This window comes from Gigantopelta aegis, chromosome 1, assembly GCF_016097555.1.
Source record: "Gigantopelta aegis isolate Gae_Host chromosome 1, Gae_host_genome, whole genome shotgun sequence".
In the NCBI taxonomy this organism is placed as follows: Eukaryota; Metazoa; Mollusca; class Gastropoda; order Neomphalida; family Peltospiridae; genus Gigantopelta; species Gigantopelta aegis.
This window is the reverse complement of record NC_054699.1, coordinates 33,364,050-33,376,298: the sequence shown is the minus strand read 5'-3', so window position 1 is coordinate 33,376,298 and position 12,249 is coordinate 33,364,050. Positions and strand designations below refer to the sequence as shown.

General features: G+C 36.4%; 1 protein-coding gene across 1 annotated transcript in view; it reads left to right on the top strand.

Annotated features, from left to right (window-relative positions):
• The window catches only part of LOC121374031 (eukaryotic translation initiation factor 2A-like), a 47,467-nt gene extending 35,484 nt beyond the window's left edge, over positions 1-11,983 (top strand). The window contains exon 18 of the mRNA XM_041500910.1: positions 10,466-11,983. Coding sequence (XP_041356844.1) covers positions 10,466-10,528 — 63 coding nt within the window. The 3' untranslated portion in view covers positions 10,529-11,983. The remainder of the gene's footprint in view (positions 1-10,465) is intronic.
• The last annotated feature ends 266 nt before the right edge of the window (positions 11,984-12,249 follow it).

The window sequence follows — 12,249 nt, the reverse complement described above, 5'->3', positions numbered from 1 at the left end:
ACACAAAATATCCATTTTTCATTTCACCCATAAAGCTCAGTCTTTGCCATGAGAGCGGAAGATCAATCTTCTCTTTGTACGACATATGCCAGACGAGCTGAAGATCATTCCTCTTAAATAATGCCAGACGAGCTGAAGATCATTCCTCTTAAATAATGCCAGTCAAGCAATCGGAGGAAGTTTCTATTTAAATTTGTTAAATGTTTTATTGCAAGGTGATAAATTTGCAGCTTTCCTAAAATGTTCCAAGTGAGTGTGGAGGGAAGTGGGAGGGTTCACTCACTTTTCTCGGCAAAGAGTGGGGGAGGAGATAGCTCAGTGGTAATGTGATTGCTTGATGTGCAGTTGGGGTCTGGGATTGATCCCCATCAGTGGCCCCATTGGGCTGTTTTTCATATCACTCCATGCACCAGCTCCACAAGGCTCAATGGGTAGGTGTAAACCACTTGCACCGACCAGTGATCCATAACCGGTTCAGCAAAGGCCATGATTTGTGCTATCCTGCCAGTGGGAAGCGCAAATAAAAGATCGCTTGCTGCTAATCAGAAAGAGTAACCCATGAAGTGGCAACAGCGGGTTTCCTCTCAAAATCTGTGTGGTCCTTAACCATATGTATGACGCCATATAATCGTAAATAAAATGTGTTGAGTGCGTCGTTAAATAAAACATTTCTTTCTTTCTTTCCGTGCACCACCGATTGGTATATCAAAGAGTGTGGTATATGCTGTAGGATGTTGCATATAAAAGATCCCTTGCTTCCAATGAAAAGATATAGCAGGTTTTCTCTGTAAGATTACATGTATGTATGTATATGTCAAAATTACCAAAGGTTTGACATCCAGTAGCCGATGATTAGTAAACCAATGTGCTCTAGTGGTTGTGTTAAACAAAACAAACGTAAACATTAAACAAAACAAACGTAAACTTTTTTCGGGGGTGAAGACTGTAGCTACCGAAATGAGTCATCTCTTGAGTAGCTGATCTCTCACAGGGTTGAGCCGGCCTCGGTGGTGTCGTAGTTTTAAGCCATCGTACATAAGGCTGGTAGGTATACAGGGTTCGCAGCCTGGTACCGGCTCTCACCCAGAGAACACTACACACTCGTCTCTCTCACTAACAAACTAAAAACTAACCCACTGTCCTGGACAGACAGCCCAGATAGCTGAGGTGTGTGCCCAGGACAGCGTGCTTGAACCTTAATCGGATATAAGCACGAAAATAAGTTGAAATGAAATGAAATGAATGCAGGGTTGAGAGTTTAACTTGGATATTTGCAGCAGTCGATTCTGATGCTTGGAAGTTTTAATCTGTTAATGCATGTCGGCATTAGCTTGTTGATCTGCGGATATAAAGAATATTGATTTAATGAACTAAAGGTTCCTAACAAAAAACTTGATTCAATAACTAAACAGGCTGTACTCTGGTATGATTGTGTATATAATATATTCTAACACTAAATATGACACAACTGTTAATTGCATTAAAAATTAAATATAAATTATTATGATTATAATAATTGTTAAATGGCAAGATTTAGGTCTTACTTTTTCGACAGCAATTAGACCCATTTCTCAAAAACTATACAAGTCCTAGATCAGTGAAAGTTGGTTTATAGTTGCATCTATGAATGTTGATTTAATCGTTGTTGGGACCGGCCTCGGTGGCGTCGTGGTTAGGCCATCGGTCTACAGGCTGGTAGGTACTGGGTTCGGATCCCAGTCGAGCCATGGGATTTTTAATCCAGATACCGACTCCAAACCCTGAGTGAGTGCTCTGCAAGGCTCAATGGGTAGGTGTAAACCACTTGCACCGACCAGTGATCCATAACTGGTTCAACAAAGGCCATGGTTTGTGCTATCCTGCCTGTGGGAAGCACAAATAAAAGATCCCTTGCTGCCTGTCGTAAAAGAGTAGCCTATGTGGCGACAGCGGGTTTCCTCTAAAAAAAAACAGTGTCAGAATGACCATATGTTTGACGTCCAATAGCCGATGATAAGATAAAAATCAATGTGCTCTAGTGGCATCGTTAAATAAAACAAACTTTACTTTCGTTGTTGGGTTTTTTTTTTTTTTTTTTTTTTTTAAACTAGATTAAAGGAACATACCCTAGTTTTTAAACACTAAGGAATGTTTTTTAGTATTAGAACCGTTTTTGGTAACTGACTTCATACTTTACTTAGACTTTATGGTTTAGATGATCAATTTCCGTACATTTAATAAATAAAAATGATTAATTAATCAATGTGCTCTATAGGTGTCGTAAAACAAACAAATAAAAAAACGAATAAATAAAAATGCTGTCATACAAGACACATTTATTTATAGATTACATCTGTCTTGCATAGATAGGGATGGCAGAAATTTAATTCTACAGAATGAATGTTTTTTTATAAGGTTGACAACTGGATATTTTAATAATACTGATAGCAACAAAATTATTGGCCCCCCCCCCCCCCCCCCCCCTCCCTCTCTCTCTCTCTCTCTCTCTCTCTCTCTCTCTCTCTCTCTCTCTCTCTCTCTCTCTCTCTCTCTCTCTCTCTCTCTCTCTCTCTCTCCCACCCCTTCCCTCTCTCTTCCCCTCTTTCTCTCTGTACTTGTGTGTGTGTGTCTGTATATCTCTCTCTGTCTCTGTCTCTCTCTCTCTCTCTCTCTCTCTCTCTCTCTCTCTCTCTCTCTCTCTCTCTCTCTCTCTCTCTCTCTCTCCTCTTCCCCCCCCCCCCCCCCATATCTCTCTGTCTCTTTCTGCAAAGTAACAAAGAACAATGTATCAGAGAGTGGCACAAAACCAGTTTGTAAAGCCAAATTGGAGTCTGTTTGCCGTATTAGAAACACGTTCTGAGGGAACACTTGTTCCACGGATGCATAATACTCGTTTCAAAGCTAGATTTTGTCCCGGACCAGACCACTGGCTATCTAGAGGCCAGGCCCGGTATGGACATGCTCGAAACCTTAGTGGTATAGGGACATGTTAAAAGGGTACTCTCTCTCTCTCTTTCTCTCTGTCTGTCTGTCTGTCTCTGTCTCTGTCTCTGTCTGCAAAGTAACAAACAACAATGTATCAGACAGTGACACAAAACCAGTTTGTAAAGCCAAATTGGAGTCTGTTTGTGTTAAGAGATTTTACTTAGATATTGGTATGGAGATAAGCATCTAATAATTGTTTTTATCCCAAAATAATTGTCTTTCTGCATTTATACATACATCTTATCGAAAACCATTATCTGCCACAGTAATTTAGGCCTTGCATTTTAAAGGGACTGTCCTGAGTTTGCAAGTAATAAATCCTGTATTTCCTAGTAATAAATCCTGTATTTCCAAGTAATAATCCTGTATTTCCTAGTAATAAATCCTGTATTTCCTAGTAATAAATCCTGTATTTCCTAGTAATAAATCCTGTATTTCCAAGTAATAAATCCTGTATTTCCAAGTAATAAATCCTGTATTTCCTAGTAATAAATCCTGTATTTCCAAGTAATAAATCCTGTATTTCCTAGTAATAAATCCTGTATTTCCTAGTAATAAATCTTGTATTTCCTAGTAATAAATCCTGTATTTCCTAGTAATAAATCCTGTATTTCCAAGTAATAAATCTTGTATTTCCTAGTAATAAATCCTGTATTTCCTTTTTAACAAGTTACATCTTAAATACAGAACGTAGCCCAGTGGTAAAACGCTTGCTCGATGTGCGGTCGGTCTGGGATCGATTCCCATCGGTGGGCCCATTGAGCTATTTCTCATTCCAGCCAGTGTACCGCAACTGGTATATCAAGGGCCGTGGTATGTACTACCTTGTCTGGGATGGTGCATATAAAAGATCCCTTGCTGCTAATCGAAAAGAGTAGCCTGTGAAGTGGCGACAGCGGGTTTTCTCTCTCAATATCTGTGTGGTCCTTAACCATATGTCTGACGCCATATAACCGTAAATAAAATGTGTTGAGTGCTTCGTTAAATAAAACATTTCTTTCTTAAATACACTTTATTGTCTAGACTACATTTGTATCTGTTTCTGTATATATCAAATGTGGTTTTCGTCATCTTAATCGTGTGGTACATAGAGGATTCATCACAAGTATTTTTTAATATGGAAAATATCAACAGAGTCTACGTTAATTGGTAATTTTTGAAAATATAAGACAAACAAAATTGTTTACCCTTGAGACATACTAAACACTGTTTTAAGAGGGCTGCATTTCTTTATATTTCATTAAAGCTCCCCTCTTAATATATTTCAAAACACAAGACTGTAACAAGTCTTTTTACCCTTGAGACATACTAAACACTGTTTTAAGAGGACTACATTCCTTTATATTTCATTAAAGCTCCCCTCTTAATATATTTCAAAACACAAGACAAGTCTTTTTACCCTTGAGACATACTAAACACTGTTTTAAGAGGACTACATTCCTTTATATTTCATTAAAGCTCCCCTCTTAATATATTTCAAAACACAAGACAAGTCTTTTTACCCTTGAGACATACTAAACACTGTTTTAAGAGGACTACATTCCTTTATATTTCATTAAAGCTCCCCTCTTAATATATTTCAAAACACAAGACAAGTCGTTTTACCCTTGAGACATACTAAACAGTGTTTTAAAAGGACTACATTCCTTTATATTTCATTAAAGCTCCCCTCTTAATATATTTCAAAACACAAGACAAGTCTTTTTACCCTTGAGACATACTAAACACTGTTTTAAGAGGACTACATTCCTTTATATTTCATTAAAGCTCCCCTCTTAATATATTTCAAAACACAAGACTGTAACAAGTCTTTTTACCCTTGAGACATACTAACACTGTTTTAAAAGGACTACATTTCTTTATATTTCATTAAAGCTCCTCTCTTAATATATTTCAAAACACAAGACTGTAACAAGTCTTTTTACCCTTGAGACATACTAACACTGTTTTAAGAGGACTACATTCCTTTATATTTCATTAAAGCTCCCCTCTTAATATATTTCAAAACACAAAACTGTAACAAGTCTTTTTACCCTTGAGACATACTAACACTGTTTTAAGAGGACTACATTTCTATATATTTCATTAAAGCCTCCGCCTCTATATATTTTCCACAACTGTGTAGCGTGACATCACACTAGGCTCCTCTTTCATTTGATTGACATTTATAGTGGTAGGTTTTCACGTCAGTGGTGTCGAGAGCATTTATCAGGCAAATTGATACTGACACATTGCTGGACTTCAGAGTTATCCTGTGGGACTCCACTCCAACACTTCCAACTGGCCTGCTTTCAGCGATACAATCTATCTATAGTCCATCCCATTGTACAATCTATCTATTGTCCATCCCATTGTACAATCTATCTATAGCCCATCCCATTCTCCTAAAATAATGTATTTTGTCAATAATTTTGAATTTTATTAGACGGAGAAAAAAAAGTAAAAGTGTTTTTGAAAAAAAAAAAAAATTGTGTCCAGTTTAGAAAACAATCTGCTCAGAAATAAATACAATGTAACTTGTAGTAAATTTAATAGTATGAAAAATGATGTTCCCTGTGGGATGGACTGTAGAATTATTGTACATGCATTTAGGAAACAAAATATCAGCGTATATTGAATCATTGTTATAACCGGGTGAGGGGGGGATGGGGAGGGGGGGATTTAGCTCAGTCGGTTGAGTGATCACCTGATGTGTTTGCATTGCAGGATCGAACCACTGGTGGATCCATTCCATTTTTTGTTTTCTCTCTCTCAGTCCAACTAGTACACCACAACTAGTCAAATGTTGTGGTATGTGCTATCCTGTCTGTGGGATATGGTGCATACAAAAGATCCCTTGCTTCTAATTAAAAAATGTAGTGGGTTTCCTCTCTAAGACTATATGTATTTGCAAAAATTACCAAATATTTGACATCTAATAGCCAATGATTAACAAATCAATATTCTCTAGTAATGTCATTAAACAAAACAAACTTTACCTTTTCTGTTACAAAATATCAGTAGGTTGAAACAGAAATTCACCAAAATAATTTGGTTTACTAGAGAACAGTCTGTACAGTGATAGGAAAGAAAATGTTTTATTTAACAATGCACTCAACACATTTTATTTAGGGTTATATGACTTCGGACATTAGGACCACACATATATTGAGAGAGGAAACCCGCTGTTGCCACTTCGTGGACTACTCTTTTCGATTAACAGCAAGGGATCTTTTATATGTATCATCCCACAGACAGGATAACACATACCACGGCCTTTGATATACCAGTCGTGGTGCAGTGGCTGGAGCGAGAAATATCCCAATGGGCCCACCGACGGGGATCAATCCCAGACTGACCACACATCGAGCGAGCGCTATACCACTGGGCTACATCCCGGCCTGTACAGTGATCTCAATCAATCAAGCAATCAATAAATAAGTAAAATTGTGTTCTTTTTGGATTTTCCAGAATTGTTTATTGTCAGAAGAATTTAATCCCTTCCCCCCAACTCCCCAAAAGCCATGACTTTGGACATACATGCACACAGTTCTACATGTAATTATCAGCCATCTTTGTTTCTTTAAAATGTTTTCTCTAAAATAATTGCCTTATTCTGCTCTGAAATTCACAACACACATGTATGTATTGATCTGTATCAATCAATGTTCATTTCCTCTACTTTTCAAGAAAAAAGAAAGAAAGAAAAAAAACCCATTCTACCCATGTCCATTATCAGACTGGCAAAAAATATTGATTCAGGAACTGTTAGAATAATTTAACCCAATCATGAGCTTACAGGCACAGGCTCCTTAGGGGGTCGTTTGGTAATTACATAACACAAAACTTGGCAAATATTATATGTTACGTTTTGTAATGTTACGCCACTCCCTTCTCTAAAATTATATGTAATATTCAACAATTCCCTTCCCGACACACACACTTTCCCTATCGTATGATTCATTATGATGTAATTTTTCAAATATTATTGCTCTTTCAGTTTGTATTTTGATTTGGTTTGATTTAATAATAAATATTAAATCAAAAATCATCTCTTGAAGGAACATTCCTGAGTTTGCTGCATTGTAAAATGTTTCCGACTAATAAAATAGTTCTACGATTAAACTTACATATTACATATATTTTCTTGTTTAGAATACCAGTGTCTGTATATTTAATGTGTTTCTGGTCATCTTAATATTTGTAAGCAGCCCAAACTGGATTTTTTGTCTTCAAATACTTCGTACGTATGAAAAAAATAAATGTTTGGAAATAAAATGAAATTTAACCCAGTATAAATATTAGAACGATCAGATTTTTTAAAAATTTACAGCCACTAATATTTTATGCAGAAAAATATATTTGATATGTAATTACAAGCATTAAAAAGTCTCTGTTAGTCGATAACATGTTAAAAATTGTAGCAAACTCAGGAGTGTCCCTTTAAGGAACAAAATAGTGTATTGGATACCAGTGTTAGCAACATGGCTGAATTAGTTAGAAATCATTTTTGTTTGTTCAGTTTAGATATGAATAAAATTAAACTACATTGTATTACATTGTAGTAGGTAGATTAATTTTTAGATGGTATTTATTGATGATAATTAGATTCTGCATACAAGATTGGTGAACGAAAATGGCGACATTTCTGCTGGGGATTGAATATGTTTTTAAGTTTTTTTGTGTTTTTTTCTGACTTGAATGATAGAAAAAACTACAAGTATTTACTAGCTTAACCCTAAACAACACTTGCCACAGGCGTTGGGCTACTATATTCTAGAAACCCTGTGACCTCAAAATGGTCTGTCGATCAAAAACTTGTTACAATTTAGCCATAACATGAGGACAATCCCTTAATAGGTCTGGTAAGAACTGTTAAAATACATTGTGTAAGTTGTTTTCATGGAGGTAGACTACAGTGTACAATATAAGTAATTACATTGATATCCACTCAATCTGTCTAGCCTTCAAACCACCATCATCAATGTCTGGTCAAAGGTCGGGTGTCACCTTCACATACATGTGTAGGCCTACTGTACCCATGGGGTTTTATGGTTAACATTGTAATGTGTACAGAAATGAAAGTTTTCCAGAATTCCAGATATTTAATCATTTGTGCAGCGTTTCCACGGTTTTGTCTAAAAAAATTCTTTGTACAAAACTTATATAGGATAATAAACTCGTTACCAATTATTATCAAATTTACATGTATGTACATGTACGGACAATATAAACCACTTTACACTGTTTTGCATATTGTTTTAGCTTTGTATTTTAATCACGGTTCACAGATAATTTTAAAAACCCAAAGTTTTATATATTCTGTAAAAAATCATTGCATTAAACTACCATTTTATTACAAGTTTAACACTGAAACTGAAAAACGTAAATGCAGACACTTTAAATTACGTGACATCATTTTGTGTGCATTGCCAAATTGTGATGATATCATATTTAGTACCAACAAGGTGATTGGTTTGTAAGCGTCAAATCGTCCAATAGTAGTGTGTGTTAAACCAGTGCAGAATATTTCCCACTGAGAAATTATGAAAAATATTTTCCCCGTTACAAGTGACCGGTAGGGTAATAAAATACTATGTGATATGGTTTTGACTGATACTTTGCTTACATTTTTAATAGGTATTTTGTATACGTTTTTTTTCGTCACCCACTTTCATGTCTGTCTGTATGAACACTTACTAATACCAGATGAAGTTTGTTTTGTTTAATGACACCACTAGAGCACATTGATTTAGTAATCATCGGCTATTGGATATGAACCATTTGGTAATTTAGTACTTGATGAATTGATATCTTTCATTTGAGGAATGGGATCTGTCTCACCTCAAGTGCTTGGGTGGGTTTTCTCATCCCAACCAGTGCCATGCGACTGGTATATCAAAAACTGTAGTATGTACTGTCCTGTCTGTGGTAAAGTGCATATAAAAGATTCAAGTGCATTTTCTCTAATGCTATGCTCAGTTGGCCAACTTTCTGCTGTCACGACTTCTACGACTGACCAGTTGCTAGTCTGATCACTCTTACAACTCGATTCTCATCGTATAACTCATTAGTTGTTAATCTGAGCACACCTGTTGTAAATCGGGAGTCGGGGAAATTACTACTCCACCGTCAAGTTGGCAAACTTCGTCGTCACAATTACCAAATGTTTGGCCTCCAGAAGCCGACGATTTGTTTAATCAATGAGTTTTAGTGATGTTGTTAAAGAAAACAAACGTTATAATTATTATACATTTGCTAGTCCCATAATAATAAAGGTGAGGATTAGTCTATGTAGACATTGTTTAGGAGTGTCAGGTGTACAAGGAACTAAAGTTTGTTTTGTTCAACGACACCACTGGAGCACATTGATTAATTAATCATTTGCTATTGGATGTCATACCTTTGGTATTTCTGACTCATACTCATCAGAGGAAACCAGGTACATTTTTACCAATGCAGCAAGGGATCTTTTATATGCACTTTCCCACAGACAGGAAAGCACATACCATGGCCTTTGTCCAGTTGTGGTGCACTGGTTGGAACGAGAAAAAAAACCAATCAGCTGAATAGATCCACCAAGGTGGTTCGATCCTGCGACGCAAGCACATCAAGCGAGCACTCAACCAACTAAGCTAACTCCCGCCGTCTAATAATAAAGATGAGGATTAGTCTATGTAGGTGTTGTAATGAAAAACAAATAGAAAGAAAGAAAGAATGAAAGAAAGAAATGTTTTATTTAACGATGCACTCAACACATTGTATTTACGGTTATATGGCGTCAGACATATGGTTAAGGACCACACAGATATTGAGAGAGGAAACCCGCTGTCGCCACTTCATGGGTTACTCTTTTCAATTAGCAGCAAGGGATCTTTTATATGTACTATCCCACAAACAGGGTAGTACATACCATGGCCTTTGATATACCAGTCATGGTGTACTGGCTGGGATGAGAAATAGTCCAATGGGCCCATAGACAGGGATCAGTCCCAGACCGACTTCGCATCGAGCGAGCACTTTACCACTGGGCTACGCCCCGTCCCTGGAAGACATACATGTGTATAGTGTTTTCCCTAGACATTTGGCAGGGTATAGTACTTAGACTAAAATATATTAATGTTTAGGGCATTTTCACCATTTTCAGGGCACTTTCTTTTTTTCATTCATGACAAAATTAATTGAAATAAAAATAAATGTAATTAATGTGCTTGCTTCAATAAATGTCATTGCAAAATATATAACAGGGATATTTAATTAATTAATACATTTTCTGAGAGTTTTATAAAAGCAATGTTAGAATTGGTTATTGAAAAAGGCTTGTTTAATCTCAGGGCAGCATGGTGCCGATTAAGGAAAGATGGTGCTAGACTATTTAGGCATGGTGCCGCACCATGCTAAAACAAACTGGGGGGGGCGGGGGGGAGGGAGGCGGAATAAGTTTTTGTTCATTATTTGGATTTGCTTACATGTGCTTTAGCGGAGATGGTTGAAATTTAACTGTTAATGATTTGTGTTTCAGATGGAGAAGTTGAAGACGGAGTCGGTCTTGTTGAAGGAGCTGGAGGAGCTGTCTATAGGTTGATGTGCTGGATGTTCTCACACCAGGATGTCAAGTCTGTCTAGTCTATAGTTTGATCAATGTATTCATACAGAAGACCAGGAAGATTTCACTTGATGTGCTGGTCAATTTTTGATACCAGGAACTGTTAGTATCTCTATGCTTGAGACCCAGGAATTATTTAAGTTTAATGATGTACTCAGACCAGCTTGATCATGTTCCCTATGTTTGAGACCAGAAATGTTTGCATTGATGATGTACTGCAGGTGCTGATTCGAGGATTTTTGATATGTTTGTCAGACCTGAATTTCAAGTTTTTCTGTAGATTGATTTCATTCCCCATTTTTGAGACCAGAAACGTTTGTATTCATGATGTACTGCAGGTCCTAAATTTGAGGATTTGGGGTATATTTGTCAGTCCAGAAATTCAGGTTTCTCTATAGAATGATTTCATTCTCCATGCTTGAGACCAGACATCTTTACATAGATGATGTACTGGAGGCAATGAATTTGAGGATTTTGGGGTACATTGTCAGACCAGAAATTCCAAGTTTTTCTATAGAATGATTTCATTCCCCATTCTTGAGACCAGATAAGTTTATATAGATGATGTACTGGAGGCAATGAATTGAGGATTTGGGATACATTTGTCAAGATTAAAAAATCAAGTTTTTCTGTCATTTTTATATGTAACTTAATGATGTGCTGCACATTCTGCAACAAGGAATTTGAGTTTTTATATTTAACTTGATCAGGAATTTGACTTTGTGGAGAATTAACTGAACATCAACAGCTAATCATGTTTACTAGTACATCTTATTCTCCAGGTTAATGTATAATGCACAGAAACTATGAGTTTGTGTTTTGCTCAGGACCTTGTGTTAAATTGTTAACATTAAAGGTGTCATGTACACTCATACATTTTGCAGAGATGTTTTTTTTTTTTGGGGGGGGGGTTTCCCCTTTCTTTTTTTCATAGTATAAAATAATTTTCACAAAGTACATTAGATTTGATTTAATCTGAAATTTTATTTCTATAATTCTCTTAGCATTTCAACTGATTTTAGTACTAAGGGAAAAATAACACATGGACCAACTTGTTAAAAAGGCAACCCAATGGAAATGTTTTTGAAAAGCCAGAAGAAAAGAAAAAGATACTTAGGGGAGATGGGTTCGTGTGTCCTTGCATCTGCCTCTGGTTTTGCTACCATTTTCTCTTTTGATTAAAAAATGAAGCAGGTTTCCTCTGATGACTACGAGTCAGAATTACGAAATGTTTAACATCCAATAGCCGATGATTAATTAATCAGTATGCTCCAGTGGTGTCGTTAAACAAAACAAACAAACATTCGATCCCGAGAGGACATTAGTGTTAAACAGTTGAATTTAAGATTAAAATTCTGTTAATGTTTGTTGCTCACTTTTAAATTTTATTGTTCATTCTTGATCATAGTAGATTAATAAGATTAACAATGTAAATTTTGTTGTTGTTGTTGTTGTTTAATCTACATTCTGTAATTGTTAATACAATTAGTAGTTATATCAGTCCTTCACTCCTTCACATCTGAGGTGCGCAATCACGCTTGTCTACCCAAGTGCACCGTAACTTCATCTCAGGAGGGTTTTTAATCGTCCACCTAAAACTCAGGTAACAGCGCACCTTCCACTGGTTGTTTGAACAAAAACTTCAGCCAGCCCCAGTATTTGATACATCCTTAAGTTATTAGTTTCCGACTGGTCCAACT